Source organism: Papaver somniferum, chromosome 7, assembly GCF_003573695.1.
Source record: "Papaver somniferum cultivar HN1 chromosome 7, ASM357369v1, whole genome shotgun sequence".
Lineage (NCBI taxonomy): Eukaryota > Viridiplantae > Streptophyta > Magnoliopsida > Ranunculales > Papaveraceae > Papaver > Papaver somniferum.
The window spans coordinates 24,643,042-24,670,922 of record NC_039364.1 but is presented as its reverse complement, the minus strand read 5'-3'; the positions used below and the strand labels follow the sequence as shown (position 1 = coordinate 24,670,922).

General features: G+C 37.0%; 5 protein-coding genes across 5 annotated transcripts; 3 read left to right on the top strand and 2 right to left on the bottom strand.

Moving 5' to 3' along the window:
* Positions 1 to 2,068: 2,068 nt before the first annotated feature.
* Positions 2,069 to 4,527, top strand: LOC113296732 (40S ribosomal protein S5-like). The gene is made up of 4 exons (XM_026545057.1): positions 2,069 to 2,263; positions 2,433 to 2,704; positions 3,893 to 4,096; positions 4,213 to 4,527. Exons 1-4 carry the CDS (start codon positions 2,180 to 2,182, stop codon positions 4,265 to 4,267), a joined length of 615 nt encoding a protein of 204 aa, XP_026400842.1. The 5' UTR covers positions 2,069 to 2,179; the 3' UTR covers positions 4,268 to 4,527.
* An 846-nt stretch (positions 4,528 to 5,373) lies between these two features.
* Positions 5,374 to 6,609, top strand: LOC113294381 (probable serine/threonine-protein kinase At1g01540). Its single transcript, XM_026542778.1, has one exon. It carries the CDS (start codon positions 5,374 to 5,376, stop codon positions 6,607 to 6,609), a length of 1,236 nt encoding a protein of 411 aa, XP_026398563.1.
* A 147-nt stretch (positions 6,610 to 6,756) lies between these two features.
* On the bottom strand, positions 6,757 to 8,135 carry LOC113294380 (MATH domain and coiled-coil domain-containing protein At3g58360-like). Its single transcript, XM_026542777.1, has 6 exons — positions 8,064 to 8,135; positions 7,838 to 7,970; positions 7,596 to 7,756; positions 7,247 to 7,520; positions 6,995 to 7,164; positions 6,757 to 6,896 (listed from the first exon to the last, which is right to left on the bottom strand). Exons 1-6 carry the CDS (start codon positions 8,101 to 8,103, stop codon positions 6,757 to 6,759), a joined length of 918 nt encoding a protein of 305 aa, XP_026398562.1. The 5' UTR covers positions 8,104 to 8,135.
* Positions 8,136 to 8,700: 565 nt separating this feature from the next.
* LOC113294379 (F-box protein At3g07870-like) lies at positions 8,701 to 9,381 on the top strand. The gene has a single exon (XM_026542776.1). It carries the CDS (start codon positions 8,701 to 8,703, stop codon positions 9,379 to 9,381), a length of 681 nt encoding a protein of 226 aa, XP_026398561.1.
* A 534-nt stretch (positions 9,382 to 9,915) lies between these two features.
* LOC113300606 lies at positions 9,916 to 12,678 on the bottom strand. The gene is made up of 5 exons (XM_026549809.1): positions 12,220 to 12,678; positions 11,918 to 11,968; positions 11,236 to 11,369; positions 10,308 to 10,408; positions 9,916 to 10,215 (listed from the first exon to the last, which is right to left on the bottom strand). The coding sequence occupies exons 1-5, from the start codon at positions 12,595 to 12,597 to the stop codon at positions 10,034 to 10,036; spliced, it is 846 nt and encodes a 281-aa protein (XP_026405594.1). The 5' UTR covers positions 12,598 to 12,678; the 3' UTR covers positions 9,916 to 10,033.
* Between the last annotated feature and the right edge of the window lie 15,203 nt (positions 12,679 to 27,881).

Here is a 27,881-nt window from a genome sequence, read left to right as displayed (position 1 = left end):
TTTGTCGGATGAATACAATTCCGAAAGCTCTTTCGTCTTGTTTTTCCGGACGAATACAATACCAAAAGTACTTTCGGTATTGTTTTTTCGGACGAATACAATACCGAAAGTACTTTCAGTATTGTTTTTTCAGATGAATACAATACCGAAAGTAGCTCTGTAAATGCAAAATTTGATTGACTTAGTGTTTGAGTTGGGCTTTGGTTTGGAGTTTTTCATAGATGAAAGTTTTTTGTCTAAAAAAGGTTGCAATTAGGAGTCACTAAAATTAATTTAAGCACCTTCTCAAATCACATAAATCTTCCAACATCCTTCTTTTCATCTAGCCAAAATGTATTATTTGAAGTATCCCCCAAACACACTTGGATAAGGGGTACTTCAATTATTTCATAATGTTTTTTTTTTTTTTTTTTTGAGTATCTCCCAATTTGTGGAGGTATCTCCAATTGTGCCTTCTTTTTTAAAGTCCCTCTTACTATAAAAAAAAAAAAAAAAAAAAAAAAAAAACAAAGGCATTGTTGAAATCCACGGGGGATATCTGGAACCACAACTCTTCCCCTTGGACCTTTGCGACTAGACTATCCAAAATCCCATCGCATTGGCTAAAGCGGTGCCATCCTTAGGTGTGGACAAGGTGTAAGAAAACCGCACAAAAATAATTGAACACACAACTAGAGCTGGCAAACGGGCGGGTCGGGGCTGGCCCGTTACGGGTTCCACGGGTACGGGTTAATACGGGTTGAAACCCGCGGGTTGAAATTCTTCACGGGTTGTCATTTCTTCAACCCGTCCCCGTAACGGGTTGAACCCACGGGTTCACGGGTTAGCCCGTATTAACACGTCTGTAAATCCCAATTGATGATCATCTTTCAAGATGGCCTATCACTGTTTCATCGTTTCTCCCACTGCTACCTGCCAATGTCCTCCTCACCTTGTCGACCTACAAAATAAGAGTTCATGGTTAAATTTTGGGGTAGACAAGTTAAAATAATTAACATGAATAGAGAAGAGTAATGCAACATTACCTTCATCCTCACTGTTGTCCTGTCCATCTAAGATGCTTTGTAGAAATTGCTCATAGTCTCTTGTAGCTTGACCTTCATCACTATCATAGCCTTTGGGTGATTTAGGATTATCATCGGGATGACATTCATCTTCTTCCATATTTGCAAGTTGAAGGTTATCAACCTGAGAAGCAATGGCAGTTGTTTTAACCTGAGATGCTTGTGTCATCGCTGCATTCCAGAAATCATCCACGTTACTATCATCACAATTCATTACGCCCTTCCCTTTAGAACCAAAACAGAAGGGAAAAAAAAGGGTTTTGTGAAACTAACCTTTTCGAAGTAGCCATTACAACTTAACACTTTGAAAATAGCATTTTTCAAACTTTACTTCATTGTGATTGTGATGGAGAATAACATCCTAAATCACACTGTTTATATAGTGGGATTAAGACTTAGTGGAGCAGCAGAAATGAAGAGAAAATGGGAAAGAATGATGGAGTCATGGACTCATCGACTCATGGAAACGAAGCAAGACAGAGAGACCAAAAGAAAATGGATAGTGGTCAATCAACATCGATCGTGTACACGATTGTATCTTCCCTCACTATTATCATGTGTACAATCTAGACCGTCAATTATTTGTCGAGATTAGAGCGATGGAAGATAAAATTTAACCCAAGGATAGGCATACGGTAAGTCAGATTTTTTTCGCAATTTACTCTTTCAATTACGTAATGCATATCGTTCTGCACTGGAGGTTGCGTAATGCATTTTTATGTCCGTAACGGGTTGAACCCGCGGGTTCACGGGTCGGGACGGGTTAACCCGTTTACTCACAAGCCGACAATTCTCCAACCCGAACCCGGCTTGTTTTGAAACAAGCCGAGCCGGGTTCGGGTTTTCACGGGTCGGGCACGGATTAACCCGCGGGTTTTGGCTTGTTTGCCAGCTCTACACACAACACAACACAAGTACTGTAAGAGGGCAAAGGAGATGTAAAATCCAAACTTGTAATGGGGTAAAATGGTCCATCCGAAGTATCCCGCTTAAAAACCCTAGCCATCGCAATTTCACTCTTTTCTCCATCACCGCAACACACAACTAGGGTTCTCTTTCTCTCTCAAAACTCTTTGCGGCTGTCATCTCCTTCCTTCACCTGCAACAAAAACATCATGGCGGAAGTAGCTGTTGCTCAAGATGTAGCACCAAACCTTGATGTTAAGCTTTTCAACAAGTGGACTTTCGATGATATCCAGGTAACCCCTCAACATTCAGTTTTTTAAAACTCCTTAGATTTAATCAGTTCAGTTCATGTTTTTGCATTTGATTGTTATGAATCTGCTTATTTTGACAATCTTATATCCATTTTTCTTCTCTAGATTTGTTCTTTTCTTATGATTTGTTGTTCATTGTTCTTGTTTTCAGGTTAGTGACATATCACTTGCAGATTACATTGGAGTAAATGCATCTAGACATGCTACCTACGTTCCTCACACTGCTGGGAGATACTCTGCTAAAAGGTTCCGTAAGGCACAGTGTCCTATTATTGAAAGATTGACAAACTCTCTCATGATGCACGGCCGTAACAATGGAAAGAAGCTTATGGCTGTTCGTATCATCAAGCATGCTATGGACATCATTCATCTTTTGACTGATGCCAACCCTATCCAAATCATTGTTGATGCTGTTATCAACAGGTATATCTGTTAAACTCTCTATTTTAATTGTTCATGTGTCTTATTTTTGTGAAAAATCAACTTATGCTTATGTAATTTAGGCCCTGTTCCCTTAGAATCTATGTTGTTGTGAGTTTCTGTATAGTTTATCATGTAAAAACTAAACTGTTTAAATCTAGTTTGTATACTTGGTTAAATAGTCCCTTGGATTTGAATTCTTGGGTCTATAAGACAAGCAAAATATGGCTATATGAACTGTAGTCATATTTTGCTTGTCTTCTTCACCCAGGAATTCAAATTCGGATAATGTAGCTTAATGCTTTGTATGCGCCTCACCTTTTTAGTTAACAGGAAAATAGTTTGTGCTGTATTGCTTTGTGACATAAAAGATCTTATGGGTCTTATCTAATGTTACAAGGCATTGAGAATTCAAATGATTTTTTGGGATTCTTAGTTTGTGAAATCATACTTTACATAAACACATGGTCCGACTATCTGTGCTTCCTCTAAGTTGATTTTTTTCTCTATGTTTTCTCTAAAATCCATGTTGTTGTTAGTTTCTGTGTAGTTATGAAGTAAGAAAACTAAACTATTTACATTTAGTTTCGAATGTAGTTTATGGTCTGTATGTGCCTTACCTTTTTAGTTAGCAGGAAAGTAGTTTGTGTTATATTGGATTTTGACATGAAAGATTCCGTGGGTCTTATCTAATTGTTACAATAAGAGGCATTGAAATTTCATATGATCATTTGGGATTCTTAGTTTGAGAAATTAAACTTTAACATAGGAACACGGTGTGACTGTTTGTTCTTCTTTATGTGGATTTTTTTTCTTAGTATTTTCTCTAAAATCCAAGTTGTCAGTTTTTATTTAGTTACCATGTAAATATTGAACTGTTTGAATCTTGTTTCGTACACTTGCTAATGTAGTTTTACTATCTGTTTGCGCCTCTCCTTTTTTACTTAGCAAGTAACTTGTGTCACATAGGTTTGTTTGTGACTTACAAGATTCTATGGGTTTTATCTCTTGTGTTCTGAAACTTAACTATATCATAGAAACACATTGCAACTATTTGTGCTTCTCTTATGCGGGAGCACAAATACATTATAAGATTTTTAGTTTGTGTAACATGAAACCATGGCTATTTGTGCTTCCTTTGTTTTTTCTTTCTTTCTTATTCTTAATGTTCTATCAAATCTTTTGTACCAGTGGGCCAAGGGAAGATGCTACAAGGATTGGTTCAGCTGGAGTTGTAAGGCGTCAAGCTGTTGATATTTCCCCATTGAGGAGAGTCAACCAGGCAATATACCTTCTCACCACTGGTGCCAGGGAGAGTGCATTTAGGAATGTCAAGACAATTGCTGAGTGCCTTGCTGACGAGCTTATCAATGCAGCTAAGGGTTCTTCCAACAGGTATGAGATCGTTTGATATTAAAGTATTTCTTTACATGTCGTATTCGGTACCTGTTTAAGAGTTGCCCGTGATAGACAATGGTCATCTAACGAATGCGTATTATGTTCATCCACAGCTACGCTATTAAGAAGAAGGATGAGATTGAGCGTGTTGCCAAGGCCAATCGTTAATTACCAAGTGTTATGCTGTATGGCATCTTCAAATGGTTTGTTTTTGTCGTCTGAATTCGAATCTGAACCCTGTGAGAGGATTTTGACAGTTATATTAGCAGGATGTGCTCTAGTGTAGTGCTTGAGACTATTTTTGTATTCAAAGGTTTATAGTTTACAATGTGTCAACTACTTAAAATGTTGAGTTTTTAGATGTTGGATCTCTTTCTTTATTATGTTCACCTCTTTCTCTATTGATAATTTATCTTTATCTTGCTGCATGCTGTGGAAATATTATGGTGCCCCATGCCGGCGTCTTGTTTTTGTCACATGAGCTAGCATCCCATGTGGGTGACGAGCTTATTATCTGTGAGATATAATGCTGCATCTCGAAAATTCAGGTCTGGGCTAGACTTGCAATGTCTGCATATACAGACTTTGGATTCTGTTGCAGAGATCTCTTCTTTAGAGACTGGGTTGATGTTAATGTAGTATCATCAAGGTTGGGATTAGCTGTCTTGCATAATTAAGCTATCCCAAATAGCAATTACCTTCAAAGAAGAGTCTTAGTCTTGAGACTTGGGTTTCTCTTGCTTAGATCTAACAACTGGCAATGTGCTCTTATTCATTGCAGTGAATCAACTATGGTGCAATATTATTTGGTGATTTAAAAATAAAAGAACTCCTGGGGGTCCTTTTAGTATACATGTAACCCAATCTTTTTAGTAAGTGCATCGAGAGGGACAGCTCAGTTGACGCGTTGATCTCGGTTTTACAGTGGTATTTCAGAGTCGCGTATTTGTATGATACTAGCGGACTCCTCAAATTTAGAAACCCATGCATGTCAATATGTATTTGTATTTGACAGTCCCGTAGTAATATCAGGCTCTTCGTCACAATATGGAAACTGACCAAAAACAGGAAACCAGTGTTTTCCTAGTACCATCATCATTGTATATAAAAGCCTCGACCATCTTTACAACTGATTCATTCATCTTTTTATCATCTCACGATTCTCACAGGAAACCAGTGTTTTCCTTTTCCCCATCATTCTCTATAAAAGCCCAAACATCTTTACAAGTGAACGATTCTCACTCTTTTTCTCCTCGAGTCTATTATCAGCAGCAATGGCATCATGGATAGATACAGTAAACAGATTTCTTTCACAGCTCAGTTTAATCCTCGGCATGAGACTCCCTTTCGTCTTTGGCATGAAACTCTGGGTGTTTGCTATGATTGGCATCATCGTCTTTCTTATTCTCTTAACCTGCTGCTGTATTGGTTGCAGAAAATCTCCAAGATACAGAGCTGTTTCATATCCTAAAAACCAAACCCTGCAAAAGAAAGTAAATTCTTTACCTTATGTTCCTCAAGTACACATTGATATAGATAAAACAGAGAATCCATTATCAAAGTTTTCTCAGCCGTTGGAAATTTCTCCTTTGGGTTGGAGGCTACATCAGTTTACTTCCGGAGAAATTAGTGCTGCGACTGATATCTTTTCTAATGATAATATGATCGAAGAAGGTCGGCATGGAGTTGTTTACCGAGGTGTTTTGCGTGATGGTACATGGGTAGCTGTGAAACGGTTCAACCATGGCAATGCCAAAGAATTTATAGCTGAGGTCCAAGCACTTAGGCGTGTCAGGCACAAAAATTGCATCACATTGCTTGGATACTGTTTGGATGGGACTTCCAAGATGCTTGTTTATGAGTATGTGAACAATGGTAATCTCCATCAGTGGCTTCATATGGGTGTAATGCAATACAGCCCTCTAACATGGGACATGCGCCTGGATATTATGATTGGAATTGCGAAAGCATTGAGCAACATCCATGAAGGTCTTGAGCATAAAATCATTCATCGCGATATCAAGTCATGCAATATATTACTTGACAACCACTGGAATCCTAAGGTTGCTGATTTTGGAGTTTCCAGGATTTTAGATTCTTACATTAGCCAAGTGGAAACTCGTGTAATTGGAACATATGGGTATGTCGCACCAGAATATGCTTGCACTGGTATCTTGAATGACAGGAGTGATGTTTACAGCTTTGGTGTGCTTGTTATGGAGATAGTTAGCGGGAGGTCACCTTCCAGTTTCAGTGAATCCTCTGAAGAGACGAGCTTGGTGGATTGGTTTAAGAAGCTGATTGAGACACAAAGATTCAATGAAACAGGAGATCCTAAAATGCCTTATCAACCTTGTTCAAAGGCGCTCAAAAATGTTCTACTAGTTGCTCTTCGATGCGTTGATCCAGATGCAAAACAAAGGCCTAAAATGAGCCAAATTGTGCACATGCTCGAGAATACAGATCGCTTGCGTTACCATGAGAAACATAAGACGACGCAAGAGGCGTAAGAATAGCTTGTACGGCTTAGTTTATACAAATCTTTGTTACATAGAATGTAGATGTAAAGAGTTTTAGTTGCATAATACAAATTTTGACACTTGATTAAGATGACAATGATGAAGTTACAAATTGCGTCACATTTGATTGAATAGTAATTAATCGACTACCCCAAGCACAGTAACTTCAGCTTCAACATTGCATGAATCTCTTTGTAGAAATCCTTGTTGAGTCATGTAAGTAAGTTGCAGAAACTTTGCCCAACCTTTACTGTTGCCAGGACCGAACCACCTGATTACTGCAACCAACACAGAAGTTGAGTTACTCAATATTTTTTTTACTTTATAATGGTAATTACAGCAGCTTAGAGGTAAATTGAAATCAAAACCAAGGTACCTTTGTTTTGTATAGATCTTCCGTCGCTTATGTGTTTTACGCGTAAGATGAACTCTACGTATACTTTCCGTGTAACGGGCAACTTTGCAGGATCCTCAGCCAAAACTAAGTAAAGAGACAGATGAGTTCCTTTGCCCTCTCCACTTCCTTTAGGAAAAAGCCTGACTTTCCTACAAAATGGATGCCAGTTAAAATTGCTTCCGCAGCAAATGGCCTTGGATTCTTTACTTTCTAGTGGTTAGCAACAATTACCATGAGTGATCCCCGGCAATGAATGCTTCAGACTCCAAAAATTCGGTCTGGATTTTGGCAAAATTTTCAATCTTCCAGAAATGTTTAAAAGCAACGGCTCCTTTTATCATTGAAAGGTGCTCTTCTCTGCCTTTACAACTCTCTTTAGAAACAAACACCTCGGCTACATCGTCCACAAGGTAACCATTGGCAGGATCATTGAAAGCCTTATGAGCTATAAATTGGTCGAAACCCCAGTCCATCTTCCTTACATGAAATCTCCTTGTGTTGCTGTCTACCAATGCACATTGAGAGAGACGTTAAACGAGTTTTGGATTAAAGTTTTGAGTTCTTATAAATTGTAATGTACCTTCCATTGCCAAGTACTTGTCTTGGTTTTGATCATACAAGAACACCACTTTGACGTTCCACCCTGGATTTAATGAATTTGCATCCACCATTACCAAGTATAGAGAAATATGATCCTTGATATTTTTAGTCTTGTTTCCATTTGGATACATACACAACTTCCTGCAAGAAAAATAAAATTATTGCCTTAAACCTTTTAATTAGGAGCTAGTTAGATCATCAAAAGGATGTAAAATTAGTTACCATTTGTAACCACCAGCTTCAAAATGATTGGTTTCATAGCTCTCGATTGAAGTTTTTGCAAGCATCGAGAATGACCGGATTGTAAAGGAGAAGTGAGTTGGTGGTGCATCTCTATACATTGTTATAGCTCCAGCTTCATCTCGAAAAATATTTAAAAACAATTAGCCCTTGGAGTACAAAAAAAAATAATAATCAGAAATGAAGAGAAAAGAAAGAATGCACGTACTTGGCCGGTCGTCTGGTGTAAGTTCCGGTGTTTTTGCCATAATTGAAACCTTGTACAAAGAATTCAAGTAATAAGAATTTATGGTATGGATTGGCTCTTTGTATTTCATGTAGTTTAACAGTATTTATAAGAGTACTTTTGTTCTTACAAGTTGTGCTTAGAGTGCTCAAGGAAATGAATCCATTATGCACTAATGCTGTTGCTTTGCCTTGGGTTAAGCTTAAGCACCATGCTGCAGATGCGTGCTTCAGCAATGATGTGAACTAGTTACGTTTGCCTGTCAGAAATTCTATCTCGATTGCCAACTGAATCTATTTTACAAAGCAAATTGGTATCAAAATCTTGGAGAAACCTTATTCAGCATCCATCATTCTCAAGAATACACTTAAATCATCTCAATGATCTTACTTCTGCTCATGATTCTGGTAAGTTGAGTTTCATATTTAATAATAACGAAGAACCGTTTATCTATACCGATAAGCCCAAGGATAAATTTAAGACCTCCTTTTAAGTATCATTACATCTTTGGTTCGTGTAATGGTTTAGTTTGTTTCAATGCATGCGATGATATCAAACCTGCTTATATATGTAACCCCATCACTAGAGAATATATTGTCCTTCCGGAAGTGGAAGGAAAATGCATGGATTTGGTTACAGTACTTCAACCAAGGAGTACAAGGTTGTCAGCGTCTGCAAGTCTGGGAGAGACCCAAATTTTGGAATTCTGTATGTCTACACTCTTGGCAGTGGCACTGGATGGAGATATGTTATGAAGATGGACTATGATGTGTTATTTCATAAACAAATTGGTGCATTTGCGAATGGAGCTGTTCATTGGCTAGGTAAGGAAGGAACCATTGTTGCCTTCGATTTGGATGATGAAGAGTTCCGCAAACTTCCACCACCACCTTGTTTGCCACGAGATGGTACTCGGCCAAGTTTTGGTACACTACTGGTTATAGGCGATGTTTTATGCACATATTATAAATTTAAGAGAGGTATTGAGATATGGTTTCTGAAGGAGAATATAAATAATACTGGGGATGTGATTTGGAGTCAAGAGTGTAGTCATGTTAATGTCATACCGATCACCTTTACAAATAGTGGTTGCCTTCTATGCTATGATTGTTGTGCTAAAAATGTCTACCATTACGTTCCCACGGTTTCATCTTTCGACTTGCTTGGGAATTTTGGGGGAAATTTTCAATTTGGAATCCCTCACACGAACACCTTAGTGTCATTGAAAGCATTAGGAGAAGAAGATACGAAACAGATGGACATGAAAGAGCAAGATTTAGTGCGAGACAGAAAGCAGTAGCTAACAAAGCAGAAGGAAGATAGAGATGCTAAATAACAATGGTAAGTTTCCTTCACATGTTCAGCTCTTATAGAAATCAGTGAACACTGGATCCTTTCTGAATCATATTTGTTTTTTGTTGTCTAGATTTTTGTACTGAGTATATCATAATTAAAAAAATCAAAATACTTTAAAGGCTAAATGATTTAAGCAAAAACAATTAAATTTGTTCTTAATCTATGTGAAAAACGACCATTATAACTTGGAAGGAGGGAGTAAAATAAGAAGTGCAACTGTTCAAATCCGTGCCTGTAAGATAACAATTTCACCCATCTTTTTGTTCTCTGTAATCAAATTGGTACAATAAAGCATCTTGATGGTATTAAGAGAGACCCTCTTTATGCGAAGTCCAAAATAGGTTATAAAACGTACACTCCCAAAGCGATCAGTATGGAGAAACTAAGCATTAGCAAATCCAAAGTTTGTGATTTTGGATATGCAGTTCAGATAGTATTCTTGAACTATGAAAGAAAGAATATTTAGTAAGAATTGTACTCGAACAGAAAAATAAAATAAAAAATCTATTAGGATTACTGAGCAAAACTTTTGAAATATTTACAGGGTTAAGATATGAAAAGATGTTGCAAACTTTTTCGGAACCCACAAACGATGATCAGAAGAGATCAATTCTATCATTTCCATGATCTTCATCGTCAGAGGTAGACTCACCTCGTGTTATCATATTCAATAACGTCTTTGTGGCATTGCCAACAGCACGAGATGTCTTCTTTGCGGCCCCTACAACCACTGGTTGTATGGAGATAACGGGTAAGTTGGCTCTCTCCTGTATCATTGCTGTATAATGTGAACAATACCATTTTATAAGCAGACAGGCAAAGAAAAAAAGGATATATGAGGAAACAAGAGTTGGATTTTCATCAACATACATACGGCTTGCTGTTTGGCAATAGTTCCAACTTGACGTATACCAGCTTCTGCTGCTTGAACAGCTTGAGCCGACTTGTTAACTCCATCTGATATCTCTTGGCTGAGTGACGCATCCAATAGATGATGTTAGATGCAGAAGCAAGTTAACAAGGGTTCAACACATCTCAACTAGGTGAAAACATGTTAAGAAGCAGATTTCTACCAAGACTGTCACTTTGGGCCAGACAAAGGGTTTCCAAGAGACAAATATAACCTAGACTAGGATACTAAGTTCTAAAAAAAAGACAATAATTAAAATATGAGAAATATACCTGACTTTAAATAGATCAAATACAACAATACTAAAATATGCGAGATTAATTGGTCAAAATTGTAGAAGATAAATGATATCAAGTGGAGGACAAAGGGAACTAGAGAAAAACTAAATCTCTTCGACAATTTTTTTTTCTTTTAGGACATCTGTAATCAGGATGCTTTTGGGAGTGGTCCAAACTTCCACTTGGTCAATCATGTTAAGGGTGATCTACGTCTCAAAATAAAGTGAAGGATGTAGTATCCTCATGCGAACAGAAGACCCATGAAAATTACAAAGAGCTTAAAACAGGTCTCTAGCATCAAGGCGACCAATTATGTAAATGGTGATATATGTCTCAAAATAAAGTGACGGAAAGGTAGCATCCTCATGCAAATAAAAGAACCCTGAGAATTGCAAAGAGCTTAAGATAGGTATTTAGCACTAAGGCTATTCTTAAGAGACAACAGCAACCCATCGCCTTTACTAAAAAAGACAGCTAAAGATTTTTTATGCAATATAACAAGAATGACTGCCAAGTCATAGATGCACAAGTTTCAAAAGATTTTAATATCCACACATTTTCCTTGATAGCACACAATGGTAGAAGGAAGAACCTAAAATTAAGTTCTTACCTCAAGTCACTCAGTTCCAAAGTAAGATCACTAATCTCCATGCCTGAAAGCCTGATTGCGGCCATCGTACTAGGGAGTTCTTCCCGAGCTGTATCAGCCAGCTTTGAAAGAGATATTGCAGCTCTTCCCATTTCCTAAACAGGAACAAAAGTGAAAAAGGAAAATCACTCGGGGTACTCCAGGATCCACGCAACAATGTAACAGTCGTATCTTGCTCAACCAATTAAAAGAGTGAACAGTTCAGGACAAACTTAAAAGTACAAAGCTAATATCAAGGTTTAAACTCAAACTACAATTTTTTTTTTGGCTTGTATGCTCTTCCTGTTTGACCATGAACCTAAAGCATTCTAGTTTAAATCTGGTTCAGACCATAGTAGAAAATAATTGAGACCTCTTCACTTGAAGATGGTTACACTACCCTACTGGGTACTGACAAATCAAAAACAAATAAGGGTATATAATTCAGCATCACATCGAAAGGGCTCAAAGAAGGTCAGATTTCAGTCATCAGGGAGTCTGTAACAAAATATAAAGAGGTATGCTAATAGGCAGGCAATGGGAACAAACATAAATGTTTCTATAGAGTACAGGAAAAGTACCATCCATCATTCCATGAGGTTTACACAATGAGCATTAAATGTGTAAGAAGAAAAAGAAATTCCAAGTAAAAAAACTGACTTACATATAATGCCGGCACAGCTGCTACAACAAGGCTGGTAAATGCTATGGAAGTCTGCAACCACGGGAATGCTGTGCATTGTCAGTTTTCACAACAAAAAGAAAAAATTCCATTTCAAATGTCTTCAAAACTTAGTGCAAAATATCATCTAGAATTGCCAAATCCACTATCACACGGTTAGAAGGCGATATGCATTACATTCTTATCCCAACACTAACAAATAGAGACCAAGATCGAGCAATTGAGCATTGGCAGGCTGTAGAGCAAACAAAATTCCACAGAAAGCGAGTGAGAAAGATAATTACCGTGGCAGCAATGAAAGCCAATAGAAAGAATACTTGATTAGTCGAGTTCAATTTAGAAACAGGAAGAACCACTGGAGGAGGGTTTCCGATTTCAACATTAAGCTGCTCACTTTCAATAACCCCATCTTCTTTTTGAATCTCCTCTTCTTCATAAACACTTTGATTTTTAGCACAACATGCAATTAACCTAGAAGAAGAAGAAGATATTATAATATGTGAGTTCAATAGAAATTTACTACTACTCTGGGTTTTGAGAAACCCCCCATTTGAAATGAGAATTGGGGTTTGGGCATTTCGTTTGAATGAATGTAAATTTGTAGAGAAATTTGAAGTTAGAGTTGAAGTATTGTTTAGAGATAACATTGAAGATGAACTCATTTAACTGGAAGTGAATAATGGAGTAGTAGCAGAAGCAGAATGAAGTTTTGAAACTGGAGAGAAGGAGAAGAAGATGAAATCTGTGACAGACATTTGTGGCGAACCTTACTATGTTGGGGAACTCAAATACTCGATAGAATCTCATGGTCAATCTTAGTTGTTTGACTTTGACTACCGATTTTTCACTGTGAAACTGACTAGCGTTTCTTTTGAAACCGATAAAGTGATGCTTTTGGGGGTGATATGGTCCAACTCTAGTCCTAGCCAACATCCGACCAATACCAATTACTTGAAAAGGCTACCGATCTGCCTGAAAGAGTGATAGTAACCAGATTAGAGGAGTAGACCAAAACATATAAAATAGTTAGCTTTCAGTCAAAATACGAGTTGCATCATTAGAAGCACATGGTTAAATTGTAAATTTACAAGCCACAAGCTTAGAACAACAACAAAAAAGAAGTCTTTGAAAGAAGCATGCGTTCTTTGATCTCCATCAAACTTTCATTGTCAATCAATTTCTTTACATCACCCTCGATATTTTATGCGTAAGATTTCAGTTCCATAACTTTCTTCAATTCTACCCAGATTGTTCGGATCTCAGCTTCTGATGGAGAAGTAACTTTAGACATCAAGGTTGTACAAAATGATGCTTTACTTGTATGGTCTCTCTTCACATATCCTACGCCATTAGCCAATAAAGGATTATCAAAGGAACCATCACTGTTGCACTTTGTCCATAGAAAAAAAAGAAAAGAAATGGAAACCAAGCGTTTAGTGAAAATGCGGGGTCTAACAACCACACCCAACAATTCGTTTTGCAATTTGAGAGGACTTACTCCAATATACTTTCTAGAGAATCAACTAGACAGTCAAACTCAATCTAGAGTAAAGTATATCAAAAAGTTTAATATCTTTAACTCTTAATTCAATCCGCAATCAACAAATAGAAATCTGCGAGCCCGATTGAATATAAGAGGAGTAACTTGAACGGTACCAAAGACCAATGTTCAAGTGTCAATCAATTTAAATCAACAATCCAAGGTCCGATATTCTAATTGATTGAACTTAACGCACAACTTGTGATAACAAAATATAATGCGGAAAAGAAATAACACAGACACCAGAATTTTATTAACGAGGAAAACCGCAAATGCAGAAAAACCCCGGGACCTAGTCCAGATTGAACACCACACTGTATTAATCCGCTACAGGCTCTAGCCTACTACCAATTAACTTCGGACTGGACTGTAGTTGAACCCTAATCAATCTCACAGTGATTCAAGGTACAGTTGCGTTCCTTACGTCTCTGATCCCAGTAGGATACTACACACTTGATTCCCTTAGTTGATCTCACCCACAACCAAGAGTTGCTACGACCCAAAGTCGAATACTTGATAAACAAATCTGTCTCACACAGAAAAGTCTATAGATTGAATAAATCTATATCCCACGGAAATAGCCAAGAGTTTTTGTTCCGTCTTTTGATAAATCAAGGTGAACATGAACCAATTGATAAACCAGACTTACATTCCCGAAGAACAGCCTGGTATTATCAATCACCTCACAATAATCTTAATCGACTAGCGAAACAAGATATTTTGGAATCACAAACGATGAGACGAAGATGTTTGTGATTACTTTTATCTTGCCTATCGGAGAAATTAATCTCGAGTCAATTATTTCAATTGAACTCAATACTATAGAATCGGGCAAGATCAGAACACACAACTACAAATAAAATAGTTGGGTCTGGCTTCACAATTCCAATGAAGTCTTTGAAGTCGTTAACCTACAGGGTCTCGATAGAAACCTAAGGTTAAATGAGAATTGACTCTAGTTTATGCAACTAGTAACACACATGAGGTGTGGGGATTAGTTTTCCCAGATGCTAGAGTTCTTCTTTATATAATTTTCAAATCAGGGTTTACAATCCAAGTTACTTTGGTAACAAAGCATTCAATATTCACCGTTAGATGAAAAACCTGATTCAACCAAGCTAATATCTTTCAACCGTTAGATCGAACTTAGCTTGTTACACACAATGAAATGTACCCTCATTTAGGTTTATGTAACCGTACCCAAACGTGTACACCATATTGGTTCACAAATACTTAACCGAGGTTAGCCATATGATTTCTCATATCAACCTTATTCATCTTAACCATAACTAGTTCAAATGACTCAAATGAAACTAGTTAAAGAGTTGTTCAATTGCTATATTCTCATAGAATTATACAATAACACAATTGAAACAAAATCTGTTGATTCACTCGAATCAATCATAAACATTACAACCACGGTTTGCAAAGATTGCATTCCTTATTATATAAATGTTTATCTTCATGTTCATAACCGATTTTAGAACTTTAACCTTCAAGTATGCAAACGGGTACGCATACTTGAAATAGTCGCCAGTACGCAAACGGGCACGCGAACTTTCAATCCCAGCATAAATTCTCGAACATGAACCAGTACGCCAGTACGCAAACGGGTACGCATACTTAGGATCCCAGATTTCTCAAACCAACAGGTACGCAAATGGGTGCGCATACTATGGTTCCCGGACATGGATTACATATGTGCAAGAGTGCACAACATGACATATCCAATAATGGTTAAGTGTTCAAAACTCTTATTTCAATCATTGAAACTTTCTTAGAGTATGACAATAGTCGTTTTCACATACTATTAGCATCAAAGCGATTTTCAAGTTATTGAAATAATCATAACGAAACATTCCAAGACAACACCAAATGATTGTATCAACAAACCATGTAAAATGTTACTCGACAATTTTCACATGATATAAGATGAACTTGGTCGAAGCGAAAGCTTTCCAACACATATTTCGAGAAATATATAAGCGAGATAAACTCAGCTCGAAATCTCAAATGTTTATATAGAAAACTATATTGTAATACGACTTATGTCTCAATATAGGAGATATAGTATAAATAGACTTTCCAAGTGATAGATGAGTTTAAGTCTCCACATACCTTTCATCGATGAAGTTCCACAAGCTCCCCTTAGTAGTTCTTCTTCTTCAAATGATGAATGTCGTGAAGTCTAATCTCAACTGCACAATCTATGTCCTAGTACGACATATCTATAAATAGGCTAGAAATCAAGACATATAGTTTTGATCACTAACATTGACAAACATGCTTGAGATAGCAACGCATGGGAGTTCGATCGAGCAGTGCTCTAACAATCTCCCCCTTTGTTAATTTTAGTGACAAAACTATCAATACATATGGATTACAAATAAATTTTTTTTGTAGCTTCTCATCCAAATGCTTGATCTCCTTGGCATCTTCAACACGACTCAAAAACTTCGTCACATCCAAGTACTCCATGATTCTAAATGTGTTCAACTCAGCATCATAGTTGTTGAAGATCCGTAGCGATAACAATGAGAAAACAAATGCTCTCAATCATTGTTAAACAGTGTCATAGTATTATTACACGACATCAAAGTTCAATTGTATCAAAACTTTGACAACAATACTATGGTGATATGTATCACTCCCCCTTAGTCAATACTTCATCTCGACATGAAAACCACTCCCCCTTACATAATGATCCGTAAACCATATGTATTTGTAGTATGAAACTACACATTAATTCTCCCCCTTTTTGTCAATATAAATTGGCAAAGGTACGGTAACTAGTGGGATACTCATGATATTTTCATAGAGATACTTCATGAACAAAAGAGAATAACATATCAACTTATTTTGATGCAATCATAAAGCCAAAGCTAAATGCATTCATCAAGGAGTTTATAAAGATACAAGATAACCCCTATAATATTCCACAGGCGCACTCCCCACAAAGATTTGGCAATTAAGCACAAGATCAATTAAGAACTCCCCCCCATAATATGTCATTCCCGAAAGAATAACAAATGCGACCTTGCTTTTACAAGAAAAGAAGGATTTCTAAAGAACACTAGGATACTTGACAAAAACACATCTACTAGAAACAAATGAAAACATGAAGCAACACCACCCTGGGAATTCCAAACTCAATTCCTCAATAGATTGAGATAAAAGCATGGGAAAGAGTTATGGAGAACTAATGAACTAGAACAACACCAATAGACTTCCGTAGGTGTTGAAATGTGGCAGTGTCTATTGGTTTGGTGAGAATCTCAGCCAATTGTTGTTCATAGGCACACATTCCATAGTAATGATACCATTTTCATAAAGATCTCGAATAAAATTGTACCATATTTCTACGTGCTTAGTCCTTGATTGCTCAACAGGATTCTCAGTGATGCGAATCGCACTTGATTTATCACAAAAGATCTTCATTATTCCGAAATCAATTCCATAATCAGCAAGCATTTTTTTCATCCATATGAGTTGAGTACAACATGAACCGGCAACAATGTATTCTGCTTCACATGTTGAGAGAGATTGTGAATTATGTTTCTTGCTATGCTAAGCTATAAGATTCATCCCTACATAGTAGAATCCCCCTGATGTACTTTTTTTGTCTTCCACATATCCTACCCAATCAGCATCAGAATAGGCAGTAAATTCAGTGTTAGTATCAAAAGTGTAGGAAAGACCATACCTGGTAGTGTGATTAATGTAATGTATGATCCTCTTTGTGGCGTCAAGATGAGATTCCTTTGGATTTGCGTGAAACCTAGCACAACAACCAACACTAAAAGCAATGTCAGGTCTCGTGGCAGTGAGATACAAAAGACTTCCAATGATAGATCAATAAAGTTTTTGATCCACATTTACACCTTTCTCATCTCTATGTAGTTTACCCATGGTAGGCATAGGAGTAAGTTTTGGAGTTGACTTATCAAGACCGAATCTTGAAATAAGATTTTTTGCATTTTTTTTTGAGATAAGTAAATTTCATCCTTGTGTTGTTGAATTTGTAAACCCAAAAAGAATTTTAATTCACCAACATTGCTCATCTCAAACTCCTTTCCAAGAGAGACTTGAAAATCTTTTGCAAGTTTCTCCGATGTTGATCCATAGATGATATCATCTACATAAACTTGAGCAATTACAACATCTTTCCCACTCCATTTGGTAAACAATGTTTTATCAGCTCCACCTCTTGAAAAAACTTTCCTAAGAAGGGAAGTAGTTAGTTTTTCAAACCAAGCACGAGGTGCTTGTTTTAACCCTTACAATGCCTTGTTGAGCTTAAGGACATGATCGAGAAAATCAGGGTTTTCAAATCCCTTAGGTTGAGCGACATAGACTTCTTCCTTTAAGTTTCCATTTAGGAAAATGGATTTAATGTCCATTTGAAACAGCTTAACCTTAAGAAAACAAGCATGAGCTAATAATAATCGAATGAACTCAAGGCGTGCCACATGAGCAAAGATTTTGTCAAAGTAGATTCCTTCAATCTGTGAATATCCCTGAGCGACAAGTCCAGCTTTGTTTCTGACAATGGTGCCAAATTCATCAAACTTGTTCTTAAATATCCATTTGATACCAACTATATTTATATTGGGGGGACAAGGTACGAGTTTCCATACATCTTGTCTTTGGAATTGATTTAACTCTTCATGCATTGCATTTACCTAAAAGGGATCACTAAGAGCTTCATCAATATTCCTAGGCTCTACTTGCAATAGATAACAACCAAAATTGCAAATATTTTGAAGTTGACCTCTCGTCTTAGCAGTAGAATCCCTACCTGCAATGATATTATTGGTATCATGATTCCTTTGAACCAAAAGGTGTCATGAAGCGACACGTTCTTGTTCAAAAGGAATGGCCTGACTAGAGCTTTTCTCCTCTGAAAAAGCGGGGGTCTAACAACACCACCCAATATTTCGATTAGCAATCTGTATGGACTAATTCCGAAATACTTTGCTAGAGAATCAACTAGACAATCAGACTCAATCTAGATAAAAGTATCTCAAGGAGTTAATATCTCAATCTCTCGATTTGATCTTTACTCAAGCAAATAGAAATATGCGAGTCTTTATCAAAGAGAGATAACTTGGACGGTACCAAAGACCAATGTCCAAGGATCAATCAATATCAATCAACAACCAAAGGTTGGATTTCCAATTGATGATCACGAACGCACAACCTGTATTATTTAAATTATATAAAATATAATGCGTAAAAGAAATAACACAGATACCAGAAATTTTGTTAACGAGGAAACCGCAAATGCATAAAAACCCAGGGACCTAGTCCAGATTGAATACACACTGTATTAAGCCGCTACAGACACTAGCCTACTCCAAGCTAACTTCGGACTGTACTATAGTTGAACCCCAATCATTCTCCCACCGATCCAAGATACAGTTGTACTCCTACGCCTCTGATCCCAGCAGGATACTGCTCACTTGATTCCCTTAGATGATCTCACCCACAACCAAGAGTTGCTGCAACCCAAAATCACAGACTTGATAATAAACAGATCTGTCTCACACAGAAAAGTCTATAAAAGGATAAATCTGTCTCCACAGATAAACCCTAGGTTTTGTTCCGTATTTTGATATAAAATCAAGGTGAACAGGAACCAATTGATAGTCCGGTCTTATATTCCCGAAGAACAGCCTAGATTAATCAATCACCTCTCTACAATCCTTCTTGACTATACAAGCGGATTGTCGAGGAATCACAAACAGTGAGACGAAGATGTTTGTGACTTCTTTATTTTTCCTATCGGAGAACTCTCACGATCTCAAGCCAATCAATCGATTGTACTCGTATGATAGAAGATGCAAGATCAGATCACACAACTACGATAAAGTAGTATCGGTCTGGCTTCACAATCCCAATGAAGTCTTTAAGTCGTTAACCTGATTTTTGAGAAGAAAATCAAAGGTTAATGGAGATCGACTCTAGTGGGCGCACTAGTAGCACATAGACGTGTGGGGATTAGTTTTACACAATGCTAGATGTCTCCTTTATATAGCCTTCAAATCAGGGTTTTGCCTTAGGTACAAAGCAATTCTTATTCACCATTAGATGAAAACCTGATTTAGATTCAAGCTAATATTTCTCAACCGTTAGATCAAAAACTTAGCTTGTCACACACACTTGGGTAGACGTTTACTGGGTTCGTTAAAACCATGCCCAAACATGTACGTGTATGTTAATTCAACATAGTAACCCAAAAGGTTAACCATATGAGCATTTCATATTAACCTTGTTCTTCTTCACCATAACTAGTTCAATTGACTCAAATGAACTAGTTAAAAAGTTGTTCAATTGCTATGAGATCTTACGTAACTACACAAGACACAATTGAAACAAAGATGATTCGATTCGATTGTATCGGCTCATGAACATTATAGCCACGGTTTGCATAAAGCATTCCTTAGTAATTTAATGTTTCATGTTCAGAGCACATCTTTAGATCATAACCTCTTAAGTTCACAAACAAGTTCGTGGACTTAAGTTAATCGGTTGAGTTTTCCAAACTCAGCAGAAATTCTCGGAAAGAGAACTTCCGCCAGTTCGCGGACTGAGTTCGCGGACTTAGCACACAAACGAGTTTTGGAAAATCCAGCAGAAATTCTCGGTCGAGAACTTCCGACAGTTCGCGGACTTGGCAAGCCAATTCCATAATCCTCCCGATTTCTCTTGATCAACAAAGTTCAAAAACTTCGGTTCAAGGAATACATGGTTATGTAATCCAAACTCTCATTTCAATCAATGAGACATTCTCAGAGGACGCTATGTAGCCGTTACTCACAGACCGATTCACTCAGAGCAATTCTCAAAGTGATTAAAACTTTTCATGACTTTCGTCACTAGGTGAAGATAAACTTGTCAAAGCGAAACGCATTACCGACACACGATTTCGAGATAAAAGATAAGCAATGAATGCTCAGCTCGAAATATCAAATGTGTATGATCTAGTCTATATAGCATACGACTTTTGTCTCATAAGAAGTAGGAGATAAAAGAAATAGATTTTTTAGTGATAGATAAGTTCAAGTCTCCACATACCTTTTTGTTTATGAAGTTCCACAGTTCCTTGTATAGATCTTCGTCGTTGTATGATGAATCTCCATGAAGTCCTTGAGCTCAACTACACTTTTCTATCCTAGTCTGAGACTTAGCTAATGTAGGCTAGAAATCAAGACTTATAGTTTTGATCACTAACATTGACAAACATGCTTGAGATAGCAACACATGCGAGGTTGACCAAGCTATGCTCTAATAATCTCCCCCTTTGTCAATTTTAGTGACAAAACTATTAATACATATGGAATACAAAAAAGATAAACTTTAGTGGCTCATATTCCATAATCTAATCTTCAACATTCCTTGAAATCTTCGTCCTTCCAAGTATTCCAAAGATCCCAAAGGTTGTAAGTTTAGCACCATCGTTGTTGAAGATCCGTAGCTATAACAAGGAGAGAAATTTAGATTCTCGATCATTATTATACAGTGTCATAGTATTATTATATAACATCAAAGTCCAATTGTATCATGACTTTAACAATAATACTACGGTGATATGTATCACTCCCTCTTAGTCAATACTCCATCTCGATCATGGAAACCACTCCCCCTTACACAATGATCTGAAAACCATATGTATTTGTAGTGTGAACTACAATATTGCTCCCCCTTTTTGTCAATAAAATTGGCAAAGGTACAAGAATGGGATCATAATGAAATTTCCGTAAGAGACATTTCATGACCAAAAGAAAAATACATACCAACTTAATTTAGATGCAATCTAATAGCCGAAGCTAACAACATTCATCAAGGAGTTTTAAGATACAAGATAACCCCTATAAAATTCCACAGCCGCACTCCCCGCAAGATATTACCATTAATCACAAGTTCAAAAGAACTCTCCCCTATTTGATGTCATTCCCGAGAGAACAACAAGAGCGACCTTAATTTCGAAAGAAAATAAGTTTTTTTTTATTGGACACCAAAAACCATAGGAATGATTTTCTATATCCAAAGCTCAACCAAATTAATCATAAGTAAACCCATGATTAATTCAATTGGAATACGCAACTAAATCAAACCACAAAAGTGATCAATTTAATTGAAAGTGCTCAACATAAGTAAACTCACGGAGCGACGACTAAGTCAATCATATGGAGATGACTAACTTAACCGTTCAAATACTCAACATAAGTAAAACCTTACGGAATATATGACTACATTAACCAAAGAACATGATAGTGTAGCCTTTCATATACTCAACACAAGAACTTGTGGAATATATGAAAACTCAACTAGATTAATTACAAGAGAACCTATAATTAATCTAATTGGAATACAAATAACCAAACTAATCACCGAAGTAATCAATTTAATTATTTTGGGCTCAACACAAAAGAACTTGTGGAACCCCGACTAAGTTCATCATAGAATATGACAACCTTAACCGTATACGTACTCAACATAAGAAAGAAAACTTATGGAGTACTAACTAAATAACCAAACTAGTTGATTAATTTAGTTCCTAATGCTCGACATATATCATCTCATGGAACAACCAACAAAGCCAAGGTAATCGACTTAGTTGTAAGGTGCTCAACATAAGACACACAATGGAGCCTTCACGGTAAAACATAATAAAATGGATCAATGAAGATCAATATCGTGGATAACATACAAGGATCTATTCTATTTTCCATCAGAACGACATAATAGACTTTATCCTTGTTGAACAAAAGATTTTATCCTATTTTCCATCAAATACATGACTGCATTGGCATAACTTTTGTATATGTCAAAAGTCTATTCGTCCTTTCATCAATACGAATACCGATTCATGAATGACTTTACTTTTGACTGCAATATGGGACCTTCAAGTTCACGGACGTAAACAATACATATCCCATAAAAATATTGCAATATCACAAACCATTAAAATACTGCAACAAACATCATCCTCCAAATATTTTTAGAATTTAAAACCAATAAATCTAAAAAAGTAACATAAGATGATGAAAACAAAAATAGCTATGTGTAGTCACATTCATCGCTATTCAAAGCACTAGTTATTCTTCCAACTAATCCAAAAAGAAGACATCCTAGGCGACAATGCCTTTGAGAAATTCAACATCATTCCCGAACTCCTTGTTGTCAATATCCATTGGAACATACGGTTCACGAAGATAGGAGTTTATATCAACGAACTGTCTTGGATGATTATGTCGTACCAAGGCTCTCTGAATTTCTAAGGACTTTGACACAAAAGCCTTTATTTCACGAGTCTCCTTTCTTACTTCCTTCAACTCATCAAGAACATCGGAAAACTTCTGAGAGTTAGAAGGCACCTGGGATTTCTTGTATTCCTTCTTTTTCTTTTCAGGGAATTAGAAACATGAGATTTTCATTTTTCCTTGATTGAAGATTTAACAACCATGTTGACATCTTTTCCATATGACATGGTGCTTTGAGAACAGTTATAAACAACTGGATTTGTGTTTTTGAATCACCTAACTCAACAAGCAATCTTATATAGGATGTCAAAAAGGAAAAAGGAATGCAGGGTTCGAAACCTATTGACAGGTTCGTATACGCCCAACTCTAAAACCCTATAAAGAGTAGAATTGTCGATAATGACCCTTTATTTTTATTTGATAGACAGAAAATAAAAAAATCTAAGAAAAGAAGGAAAAACTTTACTGAATCCTGAATCAACACTCAATCTTGTCTCTTTTCGATCAGGCACATGAGACAAGATTTTCCCAACAACACAATCAAGTTGTGTTGCGATGAACAGCGATTTGTCCATCTTTTTCCTCAAGGGAGGAATCTTCAGACTTCTGTCTATCAAAACGTTTCGACCATACTTTCTTTTCAAATGGTCTTACTCTATTCCTGGAAACCAACTTCTTAGACGAAGATAAGATCCTACATACCTCGGCGGTCTTCTGAGCAAGTTTCATCTTCCTTGCTAATCGATATGCTCTTCGTTGAAGTTTGCTGGCGTGCCTTATTTGGTGCTTGTACTTGTAACACCTTGATAGTTCGTGTCCCTTCATCGAACAAAACGAGCACGTCAAACTTGGATAGTATTCAGGCATCTGAGATGTGCAAGCAGCTAGACATACAGTAGATCCTGAAACATTACTGACAGGGTTTCCAGTTAGAGAATCTTCCATCTTGATTGGGTTTCCTTCTTCTCCGAACCTATTGAGGTTGATATATGTATTTCTACAAGTATCAAAATCGATGTTTTCACTAAGGAGCCGTACACTTGATTTCCTATCTTCATCAGAATCATAGGTTTCAGACATTTCATCAAGTGTTACAGCTAGACCTTTGTTACCAGTGTATTTTCTACGATTTGGGTATTCGTTAGCAAAATAGCCAAAACCCTTACACTTAAAGCACTAAGGCATGTTCTCGTCATCAGCCTCGTCAGCATCCCTGTTTTTAGGAGGTACGCGACCATGAGGTTTGTCTGATGACCTAGGTTTGTCTCTTGAAAACCGTTTACTTCTTTTCAATAGAAGATCCCTAAACTGTCTTGTGATCAAGAAGACCGACTTGTAAAGGTCTTCATCTGAAAAATCATTCTCAAACTGATCATCCTCAGAGACATGAACACTTTTACCTTTGGAAAGTAATTTAGTGCTCTTATGTGCTTTAAAGGAAACATCCTTACCGACTTTGGATGTATGCTCATGGTCAAAGATCTTTAGATTCCCAACCAAAGTGTTTCTGGAAATATTATTGAGGTTATTCCCCTCAACGATGGCATGCTTCTTAGACTCGTATCTAGATGGCAGCGATCTGAGAATTTTCATCACAATGTCCTTTTCAGGAATAGTCTTACCCAATGCAAAAGATGCATTAACAATTTCAAACACTTTGTGGTTGAACTCATCAAATATTTCTTCATCTGCCATACGAAGGTTCTCCCAATCAGAATTAAGGTTTTGAAGCCTAGCTTCCTTTTCACTGGAGTTTCCTTAAAATATGGTTTCTAAGATATCCCAAGCATCTCTAGACCTAGTGCAATTAGACACATGATGTTGAAGACTTGAGGCAATGGCATGTACGATAGCATTTAACCCTTCAGAATTCTGCTTTGCAGCAAGAATCTCGGCAGCATTATATTCACCAATATTCTTGGGAACAGTTCCGTCTCCAGCTGCAACAACGGGCGCATCATAACCATTCACCACATATACCCATGATTGAAAATCACGCGATTGAAGAAAAGCTCGCATAAAAATTTTCCATCATAAGTAATTGGAGCCATCGAAGACTGGTGGTACGTTAATAGAGATAACACCTTTGTCCATAAAGTCATATTGCTACAAACACAGACTTGTTAGGTCTTGAACGTGTTTGCCTGCTCTGATACCAATTGAAAAAGCGAGGGTCCAACAACACCACCCAATATTTCGATTAGCAATCTGTATGGACTAATTACGAAATACTTTGTTAGAGAATCAACTAGACAGTCAGACTCAATCTAGATAAAAATATCTCAAGGAGTTAATATCTCAATATCTCGATTTGATCTTTACTTAAGCAAATATAAATATGCGAGTCTTTATCAAAGAGAGATAACTTGGACGGTACCAAAGACCAATGTCCAAGGATCAATCAATATCAATCAACAACCAAAGGTTGGATTTCCAATTGATGATCAGGAACGAACAACCTGTATTATTTCAATTATATAAAATATAATGCGTAAAAGAAATAACACAGACACCAGAAATTTTGTTAACGAGGAAACCGCAAATGCATAAAAACCCCGGGACCTAGTCCAGATTGAATACACACTGTATTAAGCCGCTACAGACACTAGCCTACTCCAAGCTAACTTCGGACTGGACTATAGTTGAACCCCAATCATTATCCCACCGATCCAAGGTACAGTTGTACTCCTACGCCTCTGATCCCAGCAGGATACTGCTCACTTGATTCCCTTAGCTGATCTCACCCACAACCAAGAGTTGCTGCAACCCAAAATCACAGACTTGATAATAAACAGATCTGTCTCACACAGAAAAGTCTATAAAAGGATAAATCTGTCTCCACAGATAAACCCTAGGTTTTGTTCCGTATTTTGATATAAAATCAAGGTGAACAGGAACCAATTGATAGTCCGGTCTTATATTCCCGAAGAACAGCCTAGATTAATCAATCACCTCTCTACAATCCTTCTTGACTATACAAGCGGATTGTCGAGGAATCACAAACAGTGAGACGAAGATGTTTGTGACTTCTTTATTTTTCCTATCGGAGAACTCTCACGATCTCAAGCCAATCAATCGATTGTACTCGAATGATAGAAGATGCAAGATCAGATCACACAACTACGATAAAGTAGTATCGGTCTGGCTTCACAATCCCAATGAAGTCTTTAAGTCGTTAACCTGATTTTTGAGAAGAAAATCAAAGGTTAATGGAGATCGACTCTAGTGGGCGCACTAGTAGCACATAGACGTGTGGGGATTAGTTTTACACAATGCTAGATGTCTCCTTTATATAGCCTTCAAATCAGGGTTTTGCCTTAGGTACAAAGCAATTCTTATTCACCGTTAGATGAAAACCTGATTTAGATTCAAGCTAATATTTCTCAACCGTTAGATCAAAAACTTAGCTTGTCACACACAGTTGGGTAGACGTTTACTGGGTTCGTGAAAACCATGCCCAAACATGTACGTGTATGTTATTTCAACATAGTAACCCAAAAGGTTAACCATATGAGCATTTCATATTAACCTTGTTCTTCTTCACCATAACTAGTTCAATTGACTCAAATGAACTAGTTAAAGAGTTGTTCAATTGCTAGGAGATCTTATGTAACTACACAAGACACAATTGAAACAAAGATGATTCGATTCGATTGAATCGGCTCATGAACATTATAGCCACAGTTTGCATAAAGCATTCCTTAGTAATTTAATATTTCATGTTCAGAGCACATCTTTAGATCATAACCTCTTGAGTTCACAAACATGTTCAGAGCACATCTTTAGACACACGATTTCGAGATAAAAGATAAGCAATGAATGCTCATCTCGAAATATCAAATGTGTATGATCTAGTCTATATAACATACGACTTTTGTCTCATAAGAAGTAGGAAATAGAAGGGATAGACTTTTGAGTGATAGATAAGTTCAAGTCTCCACATACCTTTTTGTTGATGAAGTTCCACGGTTCCTTGTATAGATCTTCGTCGTTGTATGATGAATCGCCATGAAGTCCTTGAGGTCAACTACACTTTTCTATCCTAGTCCGAGACTTAGCTATGTAGGCTAGAAATCAAGACTTATAGTTTTGATCACTAACATTGACAAACATGCTTGAGATAGCAATGCATGCGAGGTTGACCGAGCTATGCTCTAACATCCTCATCACTAGAGACATCAGGATCAGTAACCGTTGGAACAACTTCTTCTGATTCTGATGTTTCTTTGATTTTATCAATTGTCTCGGTTGGAAGCAATTCAGCAGGAGAGTCATCATGAAGAAAATTACTTAGACCATCAGTGATAACATTTGCAGATTCCATCATGACTTGGGTTCTGAGATTAAAGACTCGGAAACCACGACTGTCAGATGCATATCCAAGAAAAATACCCTCATCGCTTTTCGAATCAAACTTCCCTTTCTGTTCACGATCCTTTAGAATGTAGCACTTACTGTCGAACACTCTGAGATAATGTAAGTTGGATTTCTTACCGTACCACAACTCATATGGAGTGTTTAAGGTCTTTGACCGCAAGTAAACATGATTGATCAAATAGCAATCCGTAAAAACATCCTCACCCCAAAACCTTAATGGTAAGTTTTTGTTATGGAGCATTACCATTGCTATTTGCTGAATATTTTTATTCTTCCTTTCTGCAACTTCATTTGCTTGCGGAGTGATAGGTGGAGAGTATTGTTGAATAATTCCCAGAGAGTTACAGTATTCAAATACTTTGGTTCTTTGAATTCTGTGCCACAATCACTTCTAATTTTCTTTAGTTTGCGACCTTGTTCATTCTGGATTCTATTAACAATAATATTGAACTCACTGAGTGTTTCATTCTTGTGAGCTAAAAAAGCCACCCAGGTGAATCTGGTGTAATCATCTACCATAACCAAAGCATATTTCTTCCCAGCCACTGTATATTGTTATCCATATGAATTAAATCAAGTGGAGCTTTGGTGAGAATATTTCGAGATGATTTGTGTGGAAATTTCGTTTGTTTACTCTTTTGACAAGCACCACATACACCTTCAACCTTAGCATTGATTTTGGGAACGCCTCTAACAAGTTCTTTGTTAATGATCTTAGTTAAAAGACGATAATTGATGTGACCAAAACACTCATGACAAAGGT